General features: G+C 38.0%; 3 protein-coding genes across 6 annotated transcripts in view; 2 read left to right on the top strand and 1 right to left on the bottom strand.

The window, feature by feature from the left end:
- Nucleotides 1–863: 863 nt before the first annotated feature.
- LOC131329932 (uncharacterized) overlaps nucleotides 864–23135 on the top strand; it is a 76886-nt gene continuing 54614 nt past the window's right edge. The window contains exon 1 of the mRNA XM_058363362.1: nucleotides 864–873. The gene's annotated coding sequence lies outside the window, so the exon portion shown is untranslated. The remainder of the gene's footprint in view (nucleotides 874–23135) is intronic.
- Nucleotides 6749–17732, top strand: LOC131329946 (integrin-linked protein kinase 1). 3 transcript variants are annotated; one of them, XM_058363390.1, is made up of 13 exons: nucleotides 6752–6919; nucleotides 7021–7674; nucleotides 10593–10667; nucleotides 10775–10870; nucleotides 11039–11124; nucleotides 11236–11356; nucleotides 12811–12890; nucleotides 13510–13572; nucleotides 13721–13839; nucleotides 14157–14242; nucleotides 14870–14991; nucleotides 16924–17035; nucleotides 17384–17732. In XM_058363390.1, exons 2-13 carry the CDS (start codon nucleotides 7345–7347, stop codon nucleotides 17474–17476), a joined length of 1383 nt encoding a protein of 460 aa, XP_058219373.1. In that variant the 5' UTR covers nucleotides 6752–6919; nucleotides 7021–7344; the 3' UTR covers nucleotides 17477–17732. The 3 variants fall into 3 exon arrangements, with proteins under 3 accessions (XP_058219375.1, XP_058219373.1, XP_058219374.1); XM_058363391.1 differs by having other exon boundaries at nucleotides 7017–7674; XM_058363392.1 differs by lacking the exon at nucleotides 14870–14991 and having other exon boundaries at nucleotides 6749–7674; nucleotides 17384–17523.
- LOC131329944 (ATP-dependent DNA helicase PIF1-like) lies at nucleotides 18658–21326 on the bottom strand. 2 transcript variants are annotated; one of them, XM_058363387.1, is made up of 2 exons: nucleotides 21103–21326; nucleotides 18658–20701 (listed from the first exon to the last, which is right to left on the bottom strand). In XM_058363387.1, the coding sequence occupies exon 2, from the start codon at nucleotides 20480–20482 to the stop codon at nucleotides 18845–18847; it is 1638 nt and encodes a 545-aa protein (XP_058219370.1). In that variant the 5' UTR covers nucleotides 20483–20701; nucleotides 21103–21326; the 3' UTR covers nucleotides 18658–18844. The 2 variants fall into 2 exon arrangements, with proteins under 2 accessions (XP_058219370.1, XP_058219371.1); XM_058363388.1 differs by having other exon boundaries at nucleotides 18658–20697; nucleotides 21103–21308.

Below are 23135 nucleotides of genomic sequence, written 5' to 3'. Positions count from 1 at the left end.
GTCATTTGAAACTTGAACGGAAATTAGTCAATCACCATTTTTATCTGAAACTCCACTACTACACTAATAATACTCATTCTGTTTTATTCTAACATGTTCATAATTTATGAAGCACTATGTTAAGTTGATGGATATCTATCTAGGAAATTCCTTCGTATTATGCTCCTCCGTGGATGAAGATGATATTCATTGCTTTTCAGTAGTTCGTGGATCAAAATGTCCTATCGCATAGATAAATAAGAGAAGAATAACAACAAAGTTGAAGTTAATCGGGCATCTTTGATTAGTTCCTAGACAAAATTGTTTAGTTATCATAATTGCAATAAATAGCAACTTCTAATATTAGTCTGTTTTGAATTCTTTATGCAGGCCAAGAGTACTATAACAGGCTGAGGCCTCTTAGTTATAGAGTAGCTGATGTCTTCCTCCTTGCCTTTTCTCTGATAAGTATGCCTAGCATTGAGAATATTTCAAAGAAAGTATGCTTCTTTTTTGTTTATCTTTCAATTTAACCCATCTTACGTTGGTTTATCTTTTGATTATCTGGTCAATAATTCCCTTAACTTGTCTAATCACATCTTTATGTCTCCTTTCTTTTGCCTTTTGCCCACCTGTTATGTTGGAGAAGTGGGTCCCTGAGCTAAGGCATTATGCTCCAGTAGTGCCCGTTGTTCTCGTGGGCACCAAAATGGGTAACTATGCTTTCATCCTACTTGATTTCACTGCTTCTGTAAATATTTGTGGTGGATGGTTTGTGTCTCTTGCTTTTCAATGAAGTTTCCATAGGTGATTGTCAATTGACCAATTTTTTTGGTTATTTTTCTGGAAGAACAATGAAAGTGAAAAGTGATGAATTGTCTCCTCCCCCCTCCTCCCCTTCTTTTCTTCGGAGGAGTGATAAAGACCCCTTTTCCCTTCCTTTTCTTTCTTTTGCCTTGTGCAAACCAAGTGAAGAAACTTTAATTGCATTATATGATAGTCAATATTACTTTATATGTGCACATGAATGTGTGTACATACTCTAAACCAAGTACATCTGAAATCAAGGCTTTAGGAGTTGAGTTTCATGTCTGTTTCGCTGAGGAACTGAATTAGGACAAAAATAGGTTGCTTATGGGACCTTTGAGTCAGCGTAGTCATTGGGGACTTATGTAATGTTATGTGATCCTCTCTATCTATCTGCCATCTTCATCTTCTGGTGTCTAAAATTCCTCAAAAGGCAGATTTAAGAGAAGATAAGCAGTTCAAATGGATTATCCTGGCGCTTGTACCATTTATACAGCAGGACCTACATGTTTGAAATCTATCACCTCCGTATTTCCAAATCTGTATACACATGGTTTTGGATTCTTAGGTGTGATTTATCACTGCCTCTCCTTTCGATATATAAGTTGTTGAAGCTTTGTTTGTGTGTATGTGTATAGTCTGTAATATTAATGTCTGGCTTCCGCTCATCCTTGTGAGTATATAACTGTTGATTTGGAAAAAATACTAACTCACCTTTAATTTGTTGTGGCTTTTGTTTTTATGTCTTCCAGCCAAGAATTGATGATAAGCATTCAAGATGGTTGCATCTTCGGGTCCGTCATCCACTTTTCCCTTTGTGGATACTGCTAAACATGTTGCTCAAGGAAAGCTTCAGACAAATGATTTGGTTGATGGGAGCTGGACGCTGGCATTTAGGGATGAGGATTATTGCAAATCTGCTATGTCTATGATTGTCGAGGAAAGGAATTTACTGTGCTGAGGTAGAGAGAAACTATGTGTTCAGAGAGTCAGTTCTTTGTTTTGTTTGGGTCTGTGTTTTCCCTATTCTGCGAATTCTTCGATTGGGAGTAACTTGTATTTATTGTTGTTTACTGAAAGCCTCTATTCATAGGAAAAGGCATTAATCCGTTCACCCAAAATCCCTTCGACAAAAAGCTGAAAGTTTTTTTGTTCTGTGTTTCAGTTTTTCCCTCCTCGTGTTGGGTTTATGTATTTACGTCGCCTGACAAGCATTCGATCTTGATGAATTTTTTTGTGCTTTTGCAGAGCCTCTCACCGTGAGGTATGAATCCCCTTATCCCGAACCCAACATCAGCTCTGCTAACGATCTTTTTGTCTTATTTGTAGTATTGGCTCCTTCCTTGTTATTAGTTCGATAATATTGTAACTTCTAATCACTTTGCTTGTGTTTACTCATGCGAATTTTTTATTATTAGGCTGTTACCATTAGCTTGTGTTTGAATCTTCATATTGCAAGGAAAATATAAGACATTTTTTTTCCCCGAAAAAAAAAAACACAATTCATATAGTTAAGGAAAAACAGATACAAGACACTCATACAACATAAAACATAAGTATTGTATTGTCCCAAAGGACCCACACTTGAAGCATTATATGCATGTGTGGTGGATTTACTTGGTTGCGGCCCTTGCGGGGTGACTGAACGATGCTTATGAATTTCTTCAGCAAATGCCTATTAATCAAGTAGATGCTGGTGAGTCTTTTCATTGGTAACTTTTATGTTCTAATGTGTATAACTTCGTGTGTTAATAGAGTCGAGTTGGTTTTGAATTGCGTTGTTGGCAAATGAAACCCATGAATTATGAATAGCAAATCTTTGGAATGTATATAGATCATAAAGCATGTAGATAGTTTTACTGAAGGGAAACTTGATGTAATTGGATATTATTTATCATCGAATTGAAATTTCTAAATTTTTAAACAACCGGAGTATAGGTTGGTAGTATTATTGATCTATTAACCTTATGGACTGCGATCATATACATGATTAGTAATAAGTAGTCATAGCTTAGATTTTTTATTCCTATCTATTGTTTCAGTCATTAGATGTGCCTATGCAATCACAATCTTCGATCTGTTGAGCTCAATGTCATGTTTTTTGAGTGCTCTGTACCAAGAGAGTACCTTGTGGCTAAAATTGTTGTGGAATTTGTTTTCAAGGTAAAGAATTTTTCTTTGGTTTTCAAGTTAATGGCACTGGTTGAAGGATATGGCAAATTTTTCCTAAGAGATTATGATGAGTCCTTAAAGGATGTATCAGAAAGTGTAAAAGGTTAACTCTATGCGGTCATAAACAACATAGCTTCCATTTTATACCATTAAAGATATTTTGTACTAATATCTTCTTTCTTTAATTTCTTTGTGCACTGTTAAAGAATTTGGCTCAACTTTAGGCTTGTACGGAGAATCCTATTGTACACTCTATTTTTATTTTTATTTTTATGAAATGACTGTTGTTTGGTTATGGTTCGAGCGGTCTTGGTTATTATGATATTATAGGTGTTTGATTAGCTCAAATAGTATATGTTAAAATTATTGGGAAATGGAAGTCATCATTTATTTGACATTGATATATTAGCCTTTACTCTCATTTTATCATATCTCCCAAGCCTTAGGCCCATAGAAGGAATCATTTCCATTAATCTCGATGCCTCCCCACAATTTACCTACTCACTTAATCACGTTTAGCCTTAAATGCCGACCACGAAACATTGAAATTACAATTTCATATTCTTTGTTATTTAAATGACAAATTTTTCCATTCATTTACTAGTAATCATTCTAACTATATTCATTAATATTATTCAAATTACAACGAGCACGAGATTCAGTGCTTTCAAAGAGCGGTAAATCCTAGTCTATCTAACCTGAAAAGGAAATTGGTTAACTTAGGATGGGTTGTTTTTTCGTTTTCGATTTTGCCCTCATAGAGACTTGCACTTCTGTTTAAGTCAATGTTAGGAATCTTGAGATAGTCTCATTCGTGGATTCCAACTATTTGAAGATCCAAATTTTTTAAGGGAGCATAATGATTGCTCCAAAAGGTATTTCACTTTCCAATTATACCTTTCGCTTATTTGCTCTAAAAAGTATTCTCTAATATATTTTTGTGAAATTCAATGGAGTTGGCATTTCAAATTTGATTGATGTAAATACTACTTCCACTTAAACGCAAGGGTAAGAATGGAATTTCATCAATGGTTGATTTTGCAAAATGGACATATTGTGAGACATCTCAAATTGGAATATGGTACCATCAAAATGGGACGGATAAAGTAATTGAGGGCAATGATATTGCTGTACTTGCTTTTGTGATACAACTTCACAAAATTGTAGGAATATAGCGTATTGTGGTGAGACAGAGGTGAATGAACTATCATGTTTGTTGACCTCTCTCGAGTGGTGAGGTCCGACGATGTCTGGTGACCTCCTCTGCTTCGACATTGGCATAAACGGGCTGTAGAAAGAAGCATATATATTAGTCCCCTTCAGGTAAGGCTGCTCTTACCGTATTAAGTTGCGGACCTCCCCTTTTTTCCCATTTCCCAATCGAATTTCAGTAATTCGAGTCGCTCAATGTGTTTTCCGAGAGAAATCAGCAAAAAAAAAAAGAGATCGGGAAGGCCTTTATTCGAGCAGTTTTTATTTGAACTGTTCGATAAAAAATAAACAAAAACTACTCGAATGAAGCCCTTTCCGGTCATTTTTTTTGCCGATTTTTTGTGAGTACCTTTAAAATCACGTTCTGAAGATATTGAGCGACTCGGATCATCGAAATTCGATCGGAAAATAGGAGGTCCTTACCTTAATAAGGTAAGGGCGCCCTTACTTGAAGTTTTGTGTGTGTGTGTGTGTGTGTGTGTGTGTGTGTATATATATATATATATATATATATATATATATATATATATTATAAAACAGGAGAGTGTGGGTACAAGTTGCTGGAATGGCTTAGATTCATTTAATCTAAAGGCTGTAGTGTATCCTCTCACTTTTCGGTTAAGTGCCCATGGTTTCCACCTAAATCACACAACTGTCATCCCCTTTCAACCGGGATGTGTAGTGCCATAGGCACGGGCTAGCACTAGTGTGTGTGTGTGTGTGTGTGTGTGTGGTGTGTGTGTGTGTGTGTGTATATATATATATAATATCTATAGGTGTGGGGGGTACATGTGTATAGGAGTATATGCATATATCGGTGCATGGATATATATTTAGTAGATAATATACTCTTCTTGTAAAATTTTAGTATGATATTTGATAGGAGCGCAATTTTGTTCACCATTTTTAAAAAAGGGTGAACGTTACCTCCCTTGGTTGATATAATGTAGATTCCACTCATGTAATACATTTTTTAATAAACATGACATCACTTTGTGGTGAAATTCATACCATTCTAATTAATAAAAAGGAGAATAATGTTCACTCTCTTTTAAAGAGGGTGTACAAAATTAATAGGAGTTTATAAATACAACTGCGAATTTACTGCATGTAACGTTTACTAAACAAAGCCACAAAATTTTATAAGAATTTGCTACATACAACCCAATAAATAATCAAGAACTTCCAAAATTACCCTGGGTTATCCCTTTTAACTCTCCCCATCCCCCTTTTCTCTCGCGTCGTCATATTCGAACTCTAGAGTTTGAAATTTTGGCAACATTTCAAGTTTTAGAATATGATATTATCAGTAAGTTTCAAACTCAAGAGTTTGAAATTTTGTTATAATTTTAAGTTTTAGAATATGATATTGTGTATAGGTTTCAAACTCTAGACAATATGGAGGAGTGATAAGTTTCAAACTCTAGAGTTTGCAAATTTAGCATAATTTCAAATTTTAGAATCTGAAAATATCAGGACAGAATCAGGACTAATTATTGTCTACAATTTTCAAACTCTAGAGTTTGAAATTTTGGCATAATTTCGAGTTTTAGAATTTAACAATGTCGGGACAGAACCAGATTAAAAATGGAAAAATGATGAGTTACTTGTTGCTGTGATTTCGGCTCTGAAATTACAACATCCATGGCTACATTTTCCTTGTCAAATTCCATTTCCATTGCACAACCTTTTAATCTCCAATCAAAATGCACATTGCTCTCATATGTTGGGTCAAAAACTTCTTCTTTACCAATGGAGGGAGAAGAAGCAATGGAGGTTTCCATTGAGAGATAGGATGTGTGAGGTGAGAGTTCGGAGGCAAATGTGGACTGGGTTTAGGTGGGAGGTGGGAGCTCCTGGAATGGTGGCGGTGAACCTGGAACAGAAGTAGGGAGATGAAACCTGGAAGAAGAAAATGGGATTGAAAATATGGAGGGAAATGTGGGTTATGGGGTATATGTTTTAGATGTGGTTATATATTTTTGGTTGTATGTAATAAAAGCAAGGGTATTTTTGTCCATTTTGGTAAGGGCATTTTTGTTCGAATATTATTTACTTAAAACAAGTTACATGCAGTAAATTCACAGTTGCATTTATAAACTCCCAAATTAATACAGAGAAAATGATAGAGAGATTGGTGGAGGATAGAAGCAAAAAGTGGATATGTAGAACAAAAATTGTACCTATTTCATTAGGTATTTTTGCTAACATTGGTGTACATGCTCTAATGTTCCTTTGGTTTTAAATGTAAACAAAAAACATGAATAAACGGATCAAGCTAAACTAAACCGAACCGAGCCAAACCTATTAAAATTTGGTTTGGTTTGAAAAAATATCTAAACCGGAGAAATTTTTAATTTTTAATTTTTTTTACAAAATTAGAGGAGGGTCAGCGTATTTGTGAAAAATCTCAGGGGGATTGAGTGTAATTTTCCCTTTCAAAATTAGGTTGCGTCAGTAGCATTCTCTTTTTCTCCTCGTGCTTATCTGTAAAAAAGGTCATGAGCGAATCCACCCACTACTACTCTACTCTTTTGTTTTTTGATCCGCCTACTACTCTACTCTGGTACTGCTACTATTTTACGAAGCAAGAAAAGCTGGATTCTGCTGCTTCTTCATCTCCTCCTCCTCCTCCTCCTCTATATACACACACTTGTTTATATTATCAGCTTCGAATCTTTCCTTTGAAACTTTTGCAATCAATGCGAATCTACTCCTTGCTGCGACCGACCTCTCACTCTTATTATTTGTAGATAGATAGAGAAACAGAGAGAGCGAGAGGGAAAGAGAGTGCTTCTGTATAACTACTAGACGTATGAGAGAGAGAGAGAGAGAGAGAGAGAGAGAGAGAGAGAGAGAGAGAGAGAGAGAGAGAGAGAGTGCTTCTGTATAACTACTAGACGTATCCCTTATAGATATATGTAGAGAGAGAGAGAGAGAGAGAGAGAGAGAGAGAGAGAGAGAGAGAGAGAGAGAGAGAAGAGAGAGAGAGAGAGACCAGAGCGTGCTTCTGTATAACTCGACATATTTTATAGATACAGAGTGGTGTACTGGCTTCAAGAAAATTTGTGATTGCGAGGATTGAGAGCGCAGCGCAGTCGCAGAACGAGAATTGAGAGTAAGAAAGTTGCTGAATTGTATTGAGAGAGAGAGAGAGAGAGAGAGAGTTAGGTTATGGAGTGTAACAAGGCGCAGCAGGCGAGGTTTGGAAGGCAATCATCGCTAGCTCCGCCGGAGCGCCGCGAGAATTCGAGGGGTTTCGACGACGAAGTGGAAGTACTACCGGAAGGGATCGATCCGAGAGTGAGGCTGATGTATCTGGCTAACGAGGGGGATTCGGAGGGTATCAGGGAGCTGTTGGACTCGGGAACTGACGTGAATTTCAAGGACGTTGACGGCAGGACTGCCCTCCACGTCGCTGCTTGTCAGGGCCGAACCGACGTCGTCCAGTTGCTGCTCCGAAGAGGGGCGGACGTCAATTTGGAAGACCGCTGGGGCAGCACGGTATAATATGCTTTCTCAAAAGTACTACGCATTTTTGTTCTATTTAGCAGATTTTATTGTTCTATGTTTTTTTCTGATCCATATGGTTTTATGTTATTGAAACTTGAAAATGGATTTGTTGCTGCATTGGCCCCTAGAGGTGTCAAACTGGCCGGGTTGGCACGGCAAGAGCACAGTGTTAGACGGGCACGGCTCTAGACGGGCACGAAAGGGCACGGTTCTAGACGGACACGGCGGCACAAGAAATACTAAAGTTGTTAGTTGTTGCACTAAAATCTTTTCCGGACAAAACTCGGATGGAGATGGGCCGGCATTGGCACATCATGGCACGACACAATTTAAAAACGACACGATTAAGTACACGGGCGTGCATGGCACGACACGAAGTACGGTTGGCACGTAGCTAAACGACCCGACCCATTTGACCTCTCTAATTGACCCTATCTATGAAGCATAGGGATCAAATACAATTTATTTATCAGTAATGGACCAGGTACCAGTAATTTGCATGGTACTTCTAAACTTAGTAGGACGAAGTGGGAGTGGGAGTGGGTGCGGGTGCGGGGGAGCGGAGGCACCTAGAAGCTCCTAAGGCTGTGAACGCTTAAGGAGTGTATATAGATTTCATATAAATACGTATATAAAGTATCTTCAAATACATTAACCATTGAAGGAAAAGTGATTACTTATGAGAATTTTCATGATCTTAAAGGGTACTTATAGGAAGTAAGATATTTTCAATTTGCAAAACTTCATGAGTGATAAAAATTTCATATTTTTATTTCCACAATGCCATAACTCCCTTAAGAGTATGAGAATAGTTGCCTTAACCACCCAATAAGCTCCCATCTTAGTTGGGAGCAAGCTCCCGTCAAGCTCCCATCTTGGGAGCGCCGATTCGAGTTCCCGTCTTGGGAGCGCACCCATTTTAGAAGGATCTTGCTACTAAGCTTCTAAATCTGTATCGGGTACACGAAACATGTCCCGAAACCTTTCTCTTTGAATATTTCCGTAGCCCAGACAAAAGTACCCCGCTATACATCAAGCCGTACCCAACACGGAAAGAAACTAAGTTAACAAGACTCTTTTTCGCTATGCTTAGCATTATTGTAAAATACTAACAATTTTGGTCAATATGTTCTTCAGTATAATGGCATCAAACTCTAATTTGCACCTAGTTGGCGTTAAACTATTATTTGATGTCGAATTTCCTAATTTAACTTGTTCTTTTATTTGAAGTGTATTTATTGCGTGTAATGCATTGCTCTAAATTAAAACAATACATTGGTTACAGCCATACCCAGCTGTACCCGTACCCTACATTTTTTTATGTTTCGCCATATCAATGTAACTGTATCTTACTAGTACTCGTATCTGAACACATGCCTCTTGGGGCCTATTTATTTTTTATTTTTCTTCCTTGTTTTTGATAACTCAAAGTGTTCGGGCTAGATTACGCGCAGCTCGACTAATCCAAAATTTGTCTTCCAATGATATGAGGTGTATTGCTAGTATTGTTTGAAATATTGGTGATACATAACGGTTCGGCAGGGGTACCATCATACTGAGTCCCATTATGGCCAATATTGCGGTGTAAATGAAAATCATTTGCATAACACCTGACATGCAACTTAATGAATAGCATTAAATTAAGGCACTATAAGGTTTGAACTTTGGACGCATAACTTTGGACAAAACTATTTTAAAAGCCACTTAAAGTTCAAACAAAGAGAAAAAAATAGAGGATTAGGTATAAAAAGTAAAGAAAATAGCCACACCCCATGTTAAACCCCAACAAATGTGATTCTGAAAAAGAAACAAAAGTAATGGACAGTTTTCCCTATGTTGCGCGACTTTAAGAAAAATCACTTCTCCAGTTAGCGCTATCGTTACGCTACGCGACGACTCTTGGACGCCAAAACCGTGTCATCGCAACTGGTAACGTTACGGCAATCGATATGTCAACCATGAATGTGAAAAACAAGTCTTGTCTAGTTTGAGATATAGTTTTAAACTAATACTTTAACAAGATACTGTAGTGGGCGCATTTTTGTGCCACTATGTGTAAGGGGATTGATACTATGTGTAAGGGGATTATCAATACTTTGACCAATCCTGGACTTTGACTATTATCTCCTTCACCAACAATGGCCAGAGTTCCTTCTGTTAGCTAATCTACTCGGTTGGACTCAACCAAGCTAGAATAGCAAAGCTAAATGTAGCTGAGAGAGAATACTCTGAGGATAACTAGCTCTCAGTGAGTGTATGGTACGCAGATCAGACCCTTTCACTTGCCATGCTGCTCTATTTATCGGCCAAGATGAGTCCTTAACTGAAGATGGGTCACCAGTTGGCTAAACCTGGTTCCAGTTCATCATTGCTCTTTTAGAATATCTTTAAGGGTACTTTTGGTAAAATCAAGTGGCTGTCATGCCACAAGCTTCTCTAGCGATTGGTTGATTAGACAGGTCTCCAGCATTCTAAAGTGCATGCCAGTGGACAACTGCCAGAGTATTGCTTGTGCTCTATTTATTATTTGAGAAGATATGCGTTCTGTTGGCGGATAGCTCAGCCAAGCTTGCTAATGGTCGAGCTCTTTTGGCCAACTGTGTGTTTGCTCAGGTACTTTGAGTGCTGAGTGCACTTCGTGCCAAGAGCTTTTCCCTTTGGGCATTTTTAGTTCTGAGCAGTTCCCTAGTCGGTTCCTGGTGCTGATGTCAATTCCTAGAAGAGTATTGTTTTGTCGTTTCTTTCTCAATTAATCTTGGTGGTTAGTTGATCTCCTACTACTAAATTCAAACTTATTTTGGTTGTTCAATATGCAAATACAAAGCATGCACCACACCTGTTACCTTTGAAAGAGATTCTTCAGCTTGTTTTATCTTTTGGTTGTACATGTTACAATGCTTTTCTCACAGCCTTTTGCAGATGCAATATTTTACAAAAATCATGAGGTGATCAAGCTTTTGGAGGAACATGGAGCAAAACCTCCGGTATGTACTATGTGATATTTAGGCGGTAGTTTTTTTAATGAAAGTGGGGATAAAAGCTCTCCTTGTTAGAGAGACATGTTCTGATTTTTTGCCGACACCTGTTTTAGGTGGCTCCCATGCATGTCCAAAATGCTCGTGAAGTTCCAGAATATGAAATTCATCCCGGTGAGCTTGATTTTACCAAAAGTGTGAACATAACAAAGGTATCATGACTCCTCTCGCTTGCTTCTTAAGGATTGTTATTCAAGCAATTATTTGGGGGTTGCTGTATTATGAGTTTCTGTTTAAAATAAATCTCTGAACAATATACTAACTATCTTGTTCTACTTATCTTGTGCACCTGGTTTGTTTTTAACATGAAAAAAGGACAGGGAACTTTTTGTAGTGCTTCTTGGCGTGGAATCCAGGTTGCTGTGAAATTGCTTGGCGAGGAACTGTTCACCGATGAAGATAAAATGTGGGTTGGTTGCATGCCATTCATGGCTTTTTCATGTTTTCTTTCTTACCATTTACAATGGTCCATACATGTGACTTGATTGTGACCGGATCTGATGTTCGATTGGTTTAGAAAGGCTTTTACGGATGAACTTGCATTACTTCAGAAGCTACGACACCCAAATGTTGTCCAATTTCTCGGTGCTGTAACGCAAAGTAGTCCAATGATGATTGTCACCGAGTATCTTCCCAAGGTCCTTTCTTAGTTTTATGTGCTGGAGCAATGATTGATTTAGCTTGTTTACTTGTTAAAGTGCCATTGTCTGGTTTTATTCTATTGATGTTTCATCATGTTCCTTTCTACTATCAGCATATGTTTATTTTCTAGTAAATACTTTTTGCAGGTATGGCGACAAATTTCTTGTTGAAGTACCAAAACACCCTACTTTGTAAATAAAAGCTAAAGTTACACATTACACAATGTCATCCGTACCATAAACGGTTTAGATCTAGCTATTGTATCACAATTCGAACCACTGATGTTAATCAAAATTGAAAAAGGAATAACCATGCAAGTACTTTTTCTTGTCCATTTTAGATGCATGTTACCCATCCGAGTGCAAAACTAGTAAGATCACTAGTAAGATCAAGTGCTTCTCCTAATTTTATCAAGTGTTCTACTTGAAGGCCATGAGTAAGATTTTTTGTGGGGGGTGCAACTGCATTAGCATTTTTGGTGCGAGTGCTTAGAACATTATGGTGGTGATTGACTTTTCTTGTTAAGATTCAACCTAATCTTTGTTGCTTCTTATGGGACTCTTCTATTTTTGTTTTAAGGGAATTTTGTCAAGCAACTCAATTACAAAAGTATACTTTAGTTCAGGCCCTGACAATGGAAAATGATTAATAAGTCAACTTTTCCTCTCTCTCTCTCTCTCTCTCTCTCTCTCTTCCAGTTCGTTTCTTTATTGAGCAAAATAGTTTCAACATCAAAACAATCATCTGCATTTTTGTATTGTATCTTGTGTTTTGCTAATTCTATACTCTACTAATTCCTCCTACGCCAGTAAGCAGTTCTTTGTCAAGCCTTAAAATTATATTGCTTACAAGTTATAACCTCATGTGATAATCGATTCCCATTAAATAAGCAACCCCAAATGCATCTGAATTTTGATCTTAGTATCCTACTATTATAGAATGACTCTACGAAACCTGGAAACCCAACATGAAAAGTTTAAAATGCGTATGTTCTTTGGTCGTTAATGCTGACATCACGTTTAGCAGCCACTGGGTCAGTTATATTTCTGCAGGGGAATACCCTTTGTTATTGTTGTTGAAAGCTGGTGAATTAAGATATCTAAGTATTCAGTTTACTCTGTAAATATGCTGTCTTTCTTAGGGCATTGAGAGTTAAAGTAGCTAAATCTTCTTCTCCTTGTCACAAATAATCTGCAAAGTGACATCTATATTCTTCAGTTGGTACCACGGCTTGTTTTGCTTGTGCTGTCACATGGGTGGGTAGGAGATGCAGCCATGAACCTTTTCCTATCTGCACATATTAAGAAATTACTATGATGATTGTGCTTTGTCATTATATTGGTGAAAGCAACTAAATAGGAGAAGTTGAAAATTTACGCAACTATACATTGCATTTCATAAGATAGCTGTGCCGACATCTAACACTTTTGTGATCCCATGCTCTCTACAGGGTGATCTTCGTGCATTCTTGAAACGAAAAGGCTCCTTAAAGCCCATAATAGCTGTGAAATTAGCACTTGATATTGCAAGGTTGGTTCGTTTGCTTTGGTTTTGGGCTGGCATAATGCACACGAGCTTGATATCTGATGAAATTTGACAATTTCATTGTACAGAGAGTTACATACGTAAATTGTCTTGATATTTGCATTTCATCTATACAGAGAGTTTACAGTCGCTAGATGTCACCCTCTGCATTTTTTGAACTTAGGTATTTCAGTTAGTTGCTTCCATGTTTGTACTGCAATTATACATCAGTATAGACAAGCAACAGCTAACTTTATGAGAAGTGATGCAGAATTATCAATTAGTCACTGGAACATTAATATCAGATAGGGGAACATGCAAGAAGAAGCTTACTTAAGAAAAGGTATTCTACGACAGTAAGGAATGGGATTGAGAGCCAACATTCATGTAGGGAGATCTTATGAGTAGCAATTGCTATGCAAAACGGAACTAAAACAGTTTAAGAATGATGTGGATTAGTGGCACATATAATAGTGGTAGTCCTTGTATATGTTTGAGTTATTGAGGTCAAAAGTGTCAAACTAAACTAAATACTGCCTTTTGTTGGATACAAAATCATGGGCGGCAATCCTTCTCTGTTACTTTCATGGATTTGTTTAATAGCAATATTTTGTTAATGTTGCAGAGGTATGAATTACTTGCATGAACATAAACCTGAAGCCATTATCCACCGAGATCTGGAGCCATCGTATGTCTTCATGTCATTACTTTGTCTACTCTCTTAAAACACACATATAAAACAAAAAAATTGTATTTGCCTATTTAATTTGTCTGAATTCTGCTATGCATGGTCTTTAATGGTCTGCATCTAATTTTACAAATAAGTAAACTGACAGAAATATACTGCGGGATGATTCTGGGCACCTAAAAGTTGCAGACTTCGGGGTAAGCAAGCTGCTGAAAGTTGCAAAAACTGTTAAAGAAGACAAACCTGTTACGTGTCAAGACACCTCTTGTAAGTTACCGTTGGTGTGATACTCATTTTCTTGTTTGTCATATAATTTGTTTAAGGGGTTGCATAGATGAACTTGGGGCCATTTCAGTTTGCGAGCGGCATTACATTTGAAACCTTACACTGCCTAAAATAGTGACAGAACACCTTCTGCAAAATGGTTCACTCTGCCTCTAGAAATTAACAAACATGCCTTTGAATATTCAAGTTTTGTGCAATTAAGGTCTTCCGAATTTTTAACCTTTTGTTGGGGTGGTACTGTTATGTGGAACTAGAGTTTATGAGCTGTTGGTGATGGAGTGATTCATTTGTTTGTGCAGGGCGATATGTGGCTCCTGAGGTTTTTAAAAACGAAGAATATGATACTAAGGTGGATGTTTTTTCATTTGCATTGATTTTGCAAGAGGTAACCCCCCGCCCCCCTCTCTCTCTCTCTACAATAGCTGTGTATGTGTGCTGCTACTTCCATCTTAACTTTATTTAGTCGACAATCTATTAGTTTGAAGGCACTTTCGACTCTCTCCCCCTCTCTTGGTAGACGTCTCTCAATTTGGGGTTCTGCATTTTCAGCATTTTCTTTTGCTGAATGTTGATATATCTTTATATGCTTTGGCTGAGCATGATCCCCTACCCTTACCCAAGTGTTGAGTGCCTGACATGGGTACTTCTATGTGTTTCTATGTACCGTAGTTTGGTTTTGTAGGTCTAAATGATGGGTTGGCCATTACATTACTATTTTGGAAAACTAGCCTATTTTCTATTCATGAGTTAGTTTCTTACTGTTTTGTGTTAGAGAGATTTCCTGTTTTCTATTCATGAGTTGAATTTTGTATTTTCCTATTCAATCTTCGGTTGGTACTTTTTAGTCTGATAAGATATGTACTGTGCAGATGCTTGCGTGGTAAGTGATTTGTGGACGATTTGAATACATTATTCTCACACAATATGTGTGGAAGTATCTACTTGTTTTAGTAAAATTTCATTTCAATGTTTGGAGGTGGTGATTAATTTCAGTAAACTGGAACTGTTTTAGATGATTGAAGGTTCTCCACCATTTTCAACAAAGCAAGAAATTGAAGTTCCTAAAGCCTATGTTCAAAACGAACGTCCTCCTTTTCGAGCTTCAGCAAAACTTTATGCTCATGGATTAAGAGAGTAATCCCTTCAAGCTCCCTAGTCTTTATTCCTTTGTTTGGATACCTGTAATTAATATCTGATGTCAGAAATAAATTTGGCATGCATATCAAAATTGTAGCTTTCATAATTGACGTAAAAGCAGTTAAAGTGGTTTTATCTTCGAAGATTGTGATTTTGTTTCAAAGTGAATAATTTCTATTGATGTGATGTTTCATACACTGTTAGAGCATCCAACTCAAAATCAATTGACTATAAGTGCTGCCTAGACTAATATACTTGTTTGAGGGGAAATAATTAACCGATGTGGGACAGATTCTAATAAAACCCTTCAAGTGCGACCCCCCACTCCCACGTGGAGAGGTAAACACAAAATCCATAAAATATAGTACGCCACAACGAAACAAGGTGTGCTAAGGCACAAACCGAGGGGCATACACAAGAGAGTATTGTCCAAAAGCCTTTGAAAGCTGATACCATTTGAAGGATCGAACTCATAACCACTTGGCAATGAGTAGAGAGGCTGTGCAGATTCATATACCACTTTCAGAAGTGATAACTAATGAGGAACAAACTCTGTGGGAATTATTCTGCTCCTTACCCCAGGGCAAAAGGCTCAGCTCTTCATTATTCATTTGCTTCCTTTTCAATTCTCCTTTGTTCTTACTCTTGTCCATTTGTCACTTTAGTTCTCCTTTATAGGTGCTTCATAGTCTGTGACCTAATGTACTTTGGTATCGACATATCGGTGTCAACCTTAATTGCTCCGTACCATCTGGTTGCGCTGCAATAGGCTCCCATCCTAGTCAGTGATAGGTCTATAGTTCTTTAAAAAGTAAACATTTATGCAGTGCAGTAGCTCACACTTATTCCCACGAAAGGTCAGCTCTTGAAGTTCATTAGCGTGGACTTAGCTGGCGAATGTGAGACTGGTTGGGGTCTTTGTCGCTCTGTGAGAGAGAGACTTAAGTCTTCAGGCTTTGTAAGCCACCTGGGTCGGTGGTAAATAGAGGGCAGTTGTTAAATGAATTTCAACCAAGTCAGGACCATTAGAGATCCTAATGAAAGAAAATCACTTCTCCATTAGCGTGCGGAGTACATACGTGCACACACATATACATACACAGAACTAACTCTAAAGGAAAGCCGAGATGCACAGCGTGCGAGCAAGTGCGCAACTTTCTTGAACCTTGGTATTATCTGTTTCAATATTGTGTAACATTGGACGCCTGTATTTCCCTTCAATTGTGATACACCTATTTTAGAAAATCTGCTTGTGGTACATCATAGTATCAATCGTGCCAACTTTGTAATATGCATTGGTGAAGCCTTTTATTTCCGACAGCCTCAGGGAACATATCTTCTAACTAATCTCGAGGCTTAAAATAAGCAACAGGGTATAGTAATATGCTGCTTCTTGTCACATCTGAATTGTTTCTTCTCTTCTGGGGCTAGGATTAATGACTTCATATGATGTTGCGGTTAATGTTGCAAGTTGCAACACTTCGAATGCAATATTATTGAATTCAAGCTATCAACAGTTTGAGAATGTAGTTAACTCACGTAATTGTCTCCACCTCTTTCATGACTAGAGAATTACTATCTTCTACAACAGTCGGTCCCAAGCCCGGATATAGGAGGAGAGTTGTGTGTTGGGTAGCATACAGTCAGCACCCAAAAGACCCTATTAGATCCTTATGAGATGAATCCGATTAGAGAAAACGAATTCATGTAGCCGGTCCCAAATGATTGGGACATAAGGCTCGATTTGGTTTGATTAGGGACTTAAAGGTAGTTATCTCATATTTACTATCGTTTGCCTGAACATGTAGATATATTTTCTATATAGTAAAACCTACAATACCATTAAGTCCTTAGTTACCTACAATACCAGTAAGTCCTTTATTTAGCTATATGTTTAGTCCTTTAAAAAGTCATTATCCATTGTCACAGGTTAATAGAGGAATGCTGGAGTCAAAAGCCTTTCATGAGACCAACATTTGCCCAAATTATTGTTAAGCTGGAGGACATTGGTAACCAACTTGTTCATAAAAGACGTTGGAAGGTCTCTCTCTCTCATTTTTTTTCTTAAGCTGTGCATTGTCATCTATATTATGTAATAGCTGAAAAGATGGAATGTTTATTAGTAGTGAAAAGCCCCACACGGATGGGCATTTAGATATTGGCTTCTAAACAACAGTTGTCTAATTATGTGCCATGTTAGATTACTCCATTTTTAAAATTTTCATTGAATGCATAAACCTACTGAGGTTTTAGATAAGCCGAGTACATCGGTTAATACATGCCCCAGAGAATGCGAATAAATAATACATTACAAATGACAAAGGTGGCCCATGTCCAATTTTATTGTGTTTAACAAATATTAATTGCAGAGTTCTCATATTGTTGGCAGTTACGAGCACTTCAGTGCCTGAACTTCGAGTCTGTGTTGAAGCTTGATCGTTCTAATCCAAGCAGTCATTATTCGTCTTGCTCTTCCATTTGATGACAAATTATTTCAGTGAAAGCAAGCAGAAGTTTGGCTGTTTCCAACCTTCAACTGGAGGCATCATCTGCGGCAATGGTTTTGTGCATTTATGTGTTATTTCCCTTGCACAGTAATCACGGTTGAAGGTGATCATATCTTTTTGGGTGTTTCAGTTCCATTGTTGAGAATAGTATTATTTGTATACTCACCTATAATATGTATTGCTCTAAGTTTCGACTTCAACACCTGGAAATAAAGCAATTTTCATTGGAAATTCATGTACGTGTATTGTTTTCAAGCTTGAACCGGTAACCATTACGTGTATTGGTCAAATTGCAGACTCGCCATTCCTAGATAACAGTATCACGGTTCATTCACCTGAGTGTTTTTCCTTTTTGGAGTTTGAGGATTACAAGGAACATTCCATTATATGCAGGGTCAACATCAGAATTTCTACAAACTGAGCTACAATGTATGTAATAATTTCCTAAAATCCAATAATTTATAGTGATCTTGGATTTATTCAAACATAATACGGAAATAATGACTAAACATATAGACTCGGTATGATAAAAGATTCCACAAAATCAACAAGCATTCCCAAAACAGCCTTCAGTTTTCACTTACATTCCCACAACCATTTCCAGAGCTAACAACTCAACAATCTTTCACCCCCATTCTCTCCTCTTCGGTAACATGTTATACGTTGCACCAGCTACTTGCTCGGACTTAGTCTTCGGTGGATCTCACACTTAAATCAACCCCTTCGTACTTCGATTCAATCAATCGTATAAACCAACAAACTATGGAGTTTGGCTTAGGGTCAGATATCAGGCTTGGATTTGTTTGGTAGGTTAATTGCAGAGCTCCAGTAGTTCCCATAAGAAAAATAGATTTCCAGCGTGTTGGCACGAGAAGGGCAGAAGGAAAGATTGAGAAGGTCTCCACTTCCATGCTCTAAGCAATTTGTGTGTGTCATTATATTTTTACTTACAAATCACATTTTCGAAAACAATACCTCTTCATCCGCTAGAGAGAACATTGGTTGTTATCCACACTGGAAGTATCACTGCATATGAAGAAACCCTTGCAGTTTTAAAGAGCTACAATGTTAACCTTAATTTCCTGGAATACTAAAGCTTCTTGCATGATATGTTATGTGCCCTGTCAAATTCGATAAACATGTTGAATTCATCAAATACCACGAAAAATAGAGATGAATAAACAGACGTTAGAGGCAAGATTAGGAGATTAACATCCTATATACCAAGGAAAAACATCAAATCTTGACTTTTTTCCAGGTTAGCTTAAGGCAATTCATCTTGCCACCAAAAACACTCTTCAAACTTCACCAACAATGCTTCAACCAATTGGAGCGCATATAACTTAACAAGTAGTCACCCCTCGTTCTCTGCTCTTGGTTATACTGTTACACCAAATCACTAGGGATGAGTTGGGCTTACAGCGAAAGATGAGGCTTGAATTTATGTCGTCGTCTTTACCGGTTGTCTTGTTTGAAACACATACTACATCACTGCTGCCACTTCTATCCTCACAGACACCACCATCCTCTCCTCCCTTATCTTGCTTTTGAGAAAATCTCTGATAGAACTCAAGAACTTTAGGGTGCGCCTTAATCTTTGAGGGCTTGAATCCAGACAAATGAAGGCCAGCCAACGTTCGAATGCGAGAAAGTGCAACGTAGACCATTCCAAAGCCAAAAGCTCTAGACAAATTAGTGTGAAGGCTATCAAGGGTCATGCCCTGGCACTTGTGAATGCTCAAAGCCCATGCCAGTATCAGAGGCAACTGCTTTCGCGAGGCAACCACCTTACCTCCCTCCACTATTACCCAAGCCTCTGGTCTAATAACCACCTCCAGCCCCGAATCAAATCTAACCATTGGCACCATGGGTCGCTCCTCTGTCTTCCACAAGTCTGAAACACCTGCATCATCATACTGAAACTTTGTAACTGTACCCGTAGCACCATTCACCAATGTATGCCGAGTGCTTAAATTCTTACAGAGCATCACCCTCGCACCTTCACAAAGTGGAAGTTCATCGGGGGCAATCCCCTGGTTAAGTTGCCCCAACCAAGGATCCTCACCACTGTCATGGGCATGATAAATATAAGTAGGCTTCTTTAGGTCCTCCATTTTCTTCTTGTTCACTCTATTAACATCTTGATTCCTCGGGTAGAGTTGAACTGCAGATGAATCCGGTTCTGCTTCTGTGCAACACTTTTTAAGGAGATCCAAGTCTTCACGATCCACCTCCCCTCTTCTGACGTTCTGAAGTAACTTGACAAGATTAGCCTCCGATTGCCTGAAAACTTTCGTAAGCTCGACTTGCATGTCAAAGCTAGAACCCCAACAATCTGCTTCAAATGCAAATTCCTTCCGATTCTCTCGCTTGACAATGGGCGGTAGCTGAAAGAAATCCCCACTTACAACTAGCTGTATTCCACCCCACACCTTATTTTCAGAATTGTGCTCTTCACCTCCTCTCACCTCTCGCACAATGAATTCAAGAGTATCCAAAATCTCACCATCAAGCATGCTGCTTTCATCGATCACCAAAGCCCTAGCTTGAGTCAACCTCTTATAAGCCCACCTATTGGAGATAACCTTAAGAAGCAAAGTCTGGCGATCGTCCTCGCCAAGTCCAATGCCAGCAAAGGAGTGAAGGGTCCGCCCCTTAATAGCACAAGCTGCCAATCCAGTCGAAGCAGTCACGAAAACCCTAGACCGGTGGTGGAGCTTTTTGAGTCTTCGGATAATATGTTGTAGCAATAGAGTTTTTCCAGTTCCCGCAGATCCAGTAATGAAAACGGACTTGCCACTGGAAATTGCATCCAAGACTCGTGACTGTTCGTCAGTCCATGTAATTCTAGTCCTTTCAGAGGTTTTAGGGTCATCCACCTTACTCTTTTTCTTCTTGTTGCGAGTCCATTTCGGGTTTCTGGATGGAGTTTTGGAGCTAAAGTGTCTGCATGCAGTAATTACAGTGGAGAGCAACTTCATACTACTACTAACTTCTGTACAAACCCCTCCTATCTCTCTCCACAATATACCCTCTTTTCAGAAACACCTTCTCCTTTCTGGGTTTTCAAGAATTCATTGTAAACATTGGGTTCCGTCGAGATTAATAACCAAAACCGAAAATTGACCAAGAAAGTGATACTGATACTCATCTAGAATTGCCAAATAATAGTGCCTTCCCTTCCCTCTCTACCTCTCTCCCTGTCACACAAATACACACAGAATTTAGTACAGAGTCCTCTATATGATAGAAAGTTTCAATGCAACGGTTATTTGTAACGCCCTCTCATTTAATGTGAGCCACATATATGCTTGGGTCCCACCCCATGTGAGAGAGAGGGGTAACCATGGCGTTGAAAATTTTTGAAAATTTTCCACTCGGTTTTCACTCTTTCAACAACAAATTAGAGATAATGAAGTATTTCCTTTCTGGATCCTTCAAGATTTCATCTAAAAACACTGTTTCTCTCTGACTATCATGGAGATTGATTGTGTGCGCAATGATATTTTACGATACAACATATCATCATTACTGCTAGGGTTTAGTGGTCAAGCGGAAATGCAAGTCGAACAAAGAAGGAGGAAGAGGAGGAGTTGCTCACCAAATGGTAGATAGATGCTAGGGTTTAGTGAGAATCAAAAACATTTGCTTGTTTCCTGAAATTGGATTCTCCCCCATGAGTTCTGGCTTCGAGCAGATATCCAAGATTTACCCGTGAGAAGAAGGCAAACGGTTTTTCTACTTTCTCTCCCGGGTTACTCCCTCCGTCCGGATTTAATGTTCTCTATTCAATCCTAACCGAATAATGAATGAGTTAGAACTCGCACCATAGTAATCTGTTGGATTGGAGACGATAAATATACACACATATAGAGTCAGGTTCCGGTGAGGTATCCCGCATTTTAATAAAATGACTCCTCTTTCCGATTGAATTTCGATAATCCAAGCTGCTCAAAGTGATCAGAACGTGATTTTAAGGGTCCCCGCGAGAAGTCAGCAAAAAAAATGACCGGGAATTGCTTCATCCGAGCAGTTTTCATTGAACGGTTAAAAAAAAAACTGCTCGGATGAAGTCCTTCCCGGTCATTTTTTTTGCTGATTTCATGCGGAGACCCTTAAAATCACGTTCTGCACACATTGAACGGTTCGGATTTTCAAAATTTGACCTGAAAATGAAAGTCCCGCATTTTAACAAAATAAGAGATCTCTCGCCTGATTCGTGGTGTGCATATATATATATATATATAAATATATATGCGATTTCCAATTCAATCAAAAATGTCGAACAAAGTTTGTGAAGGTTGTTTTTCTTTTTCTTCTGTTGACTTACCGTGGTGGTGGTGGTGGTGGTGGTGGTGATGATGGTGGTTGGCATTTGGCGAAACTGCTCTTGTTCCCTTGTTGCTTCACATCAAATAAATTTTGGAGGTGGAAAGAATTTCCTTTTGGCAAGTATCCAGGAGTTTCTATTTATCTATCTACCCCCCACAAGCCTTCAAACTCTTATTTCTAATTTTCTGGATTTTTCACTTCTTTTCTTTTTTTTTTTCGTTCATAAAGAGAGAGAGAAAAATGTGGGAAAGTGGGGCAGCGGAACGCGGGAGAGGGAGGGAGAGAGAGAAATTATTCTATGCTACTAGACTTACTCCAAATTCATTTTATCGATCACATGTTTTTCAGTATATAGAATGAGACCAATACTAGCGTGTATCGAACACGAAATTGGATTAAATATTAAACTATTTTTTTTTATCTATTAGCGTTTTTGCCTGTTCGATGCACGGAACTGAAAATAAACCAATGAATTTTTTTTTATCTCGTATATCGAACGAGCACAAACGCTAATATAAATGAATGGAATGATGTTTTGTTTTTGTTCAATTTTTATTTGAAGAGCGAATTGGTGTTTAGTGATGCGAGGAGGAGAGTCTCACTCTCACAGTGTGGGTGGAACTGGAACCGTGGAGGGCACATGGAAGAAGAGACCGTGGGGCACTCTCAGATATTGTCATACTGGGTTGCGGTTGGCACGATTGAAATTTGTTCAAATAAAGGGTGATTTTGAATAAGGAAGTTAAGTACTCTCTTCGTCTTTTATTTTGAATCTAGTATTTTATTTTGGGCTGTTCTTTAATAAGTGTTCATATTGTAAAGTTAGTGGGTAAAAGTTTGTGCATTATCTATTTTGTTTCTAAAAGTATATTCCATTTTAAAAAGTTAGTGAGTAAAAATGTAATGATGATGGATAAGTAGAGAAAGTTGATGTATAAAGTATAATAATAAAGTTTTTTTAATAAGTTGGAGTTACGAAACATGACATTTAAAAAGGGACGGAGGGTGTAATTTTTTTCCTTACTTTTGTTTTAGTCTTTATTCAAATTTTTATTGCATTTGTTTATTTTGTGTCAAATTTTTATAACTTATTGATTCGTTTCAGTAATAGGAATTAAAAAGGTAAAAAATTAAAATAAAAACCCGTAATTTAATGAATAAAGAAAAAAATATTAAAAAAAAATAGTCTTAATTATTGAACAGTATACTTTCTCCTCTCACATAAAATGTGAGCCCTATATATGTCTTATGTGTGGATCTCACATGTAATGTGAGAGAAGAGAGTGTATTGTTCATATACTA

Source organism: Rhododendron vialii, chromosome 6a (assembly GCF_030253575.1).
Source record: "Rhododendron vialii isolate Sample 1 chromosome 6a, ASM3025357v1".
Taxonomy (NCBI): Eukaryota; Viridiplantae; Streptophyta; class Magnoliopsida; order Ericales; family Ericaceae; genus Rhododendron; species Rhododendron vialii.
Note: the sequence above shows the minus strand (reverse complement) of the source record. Positions and strands in the feature narration are given on the sequence as shown.

Excerpts from the sequence above, each read along its gene's own strand:
- LOC131329944 (XM_058363387.1), bottom strand. The coding sequence starts at position 20,482 with ATGAAGTTGCTCTCCACTGTAATTACTGCATGCAGACACTTTAGCTCC.
- LOC131329946 (XM_058363390.1), top strand. The coding sequence starts at position 7,345 with ATGGAGTGTAACAAGGCGCAGCAGGCGAGGTTTGGAAGGCAATCATCG. Across the intron at positions 11,357-12,810 it reads TCACCGAGTATCTTCCCAAG|GGTGATCTTCGTGCATTCTT; the intron begins GTCCTTTCTTAG and ends TGCTCTCTACAG. Across the intron at positions 14,243-14,869 it reads TTGCATTGATTTTGCAAGAG|ATGATTGAAGGTTCTCCACC; the intron begins GTAACCCCCCGC and ends GAACTGTTTTAG.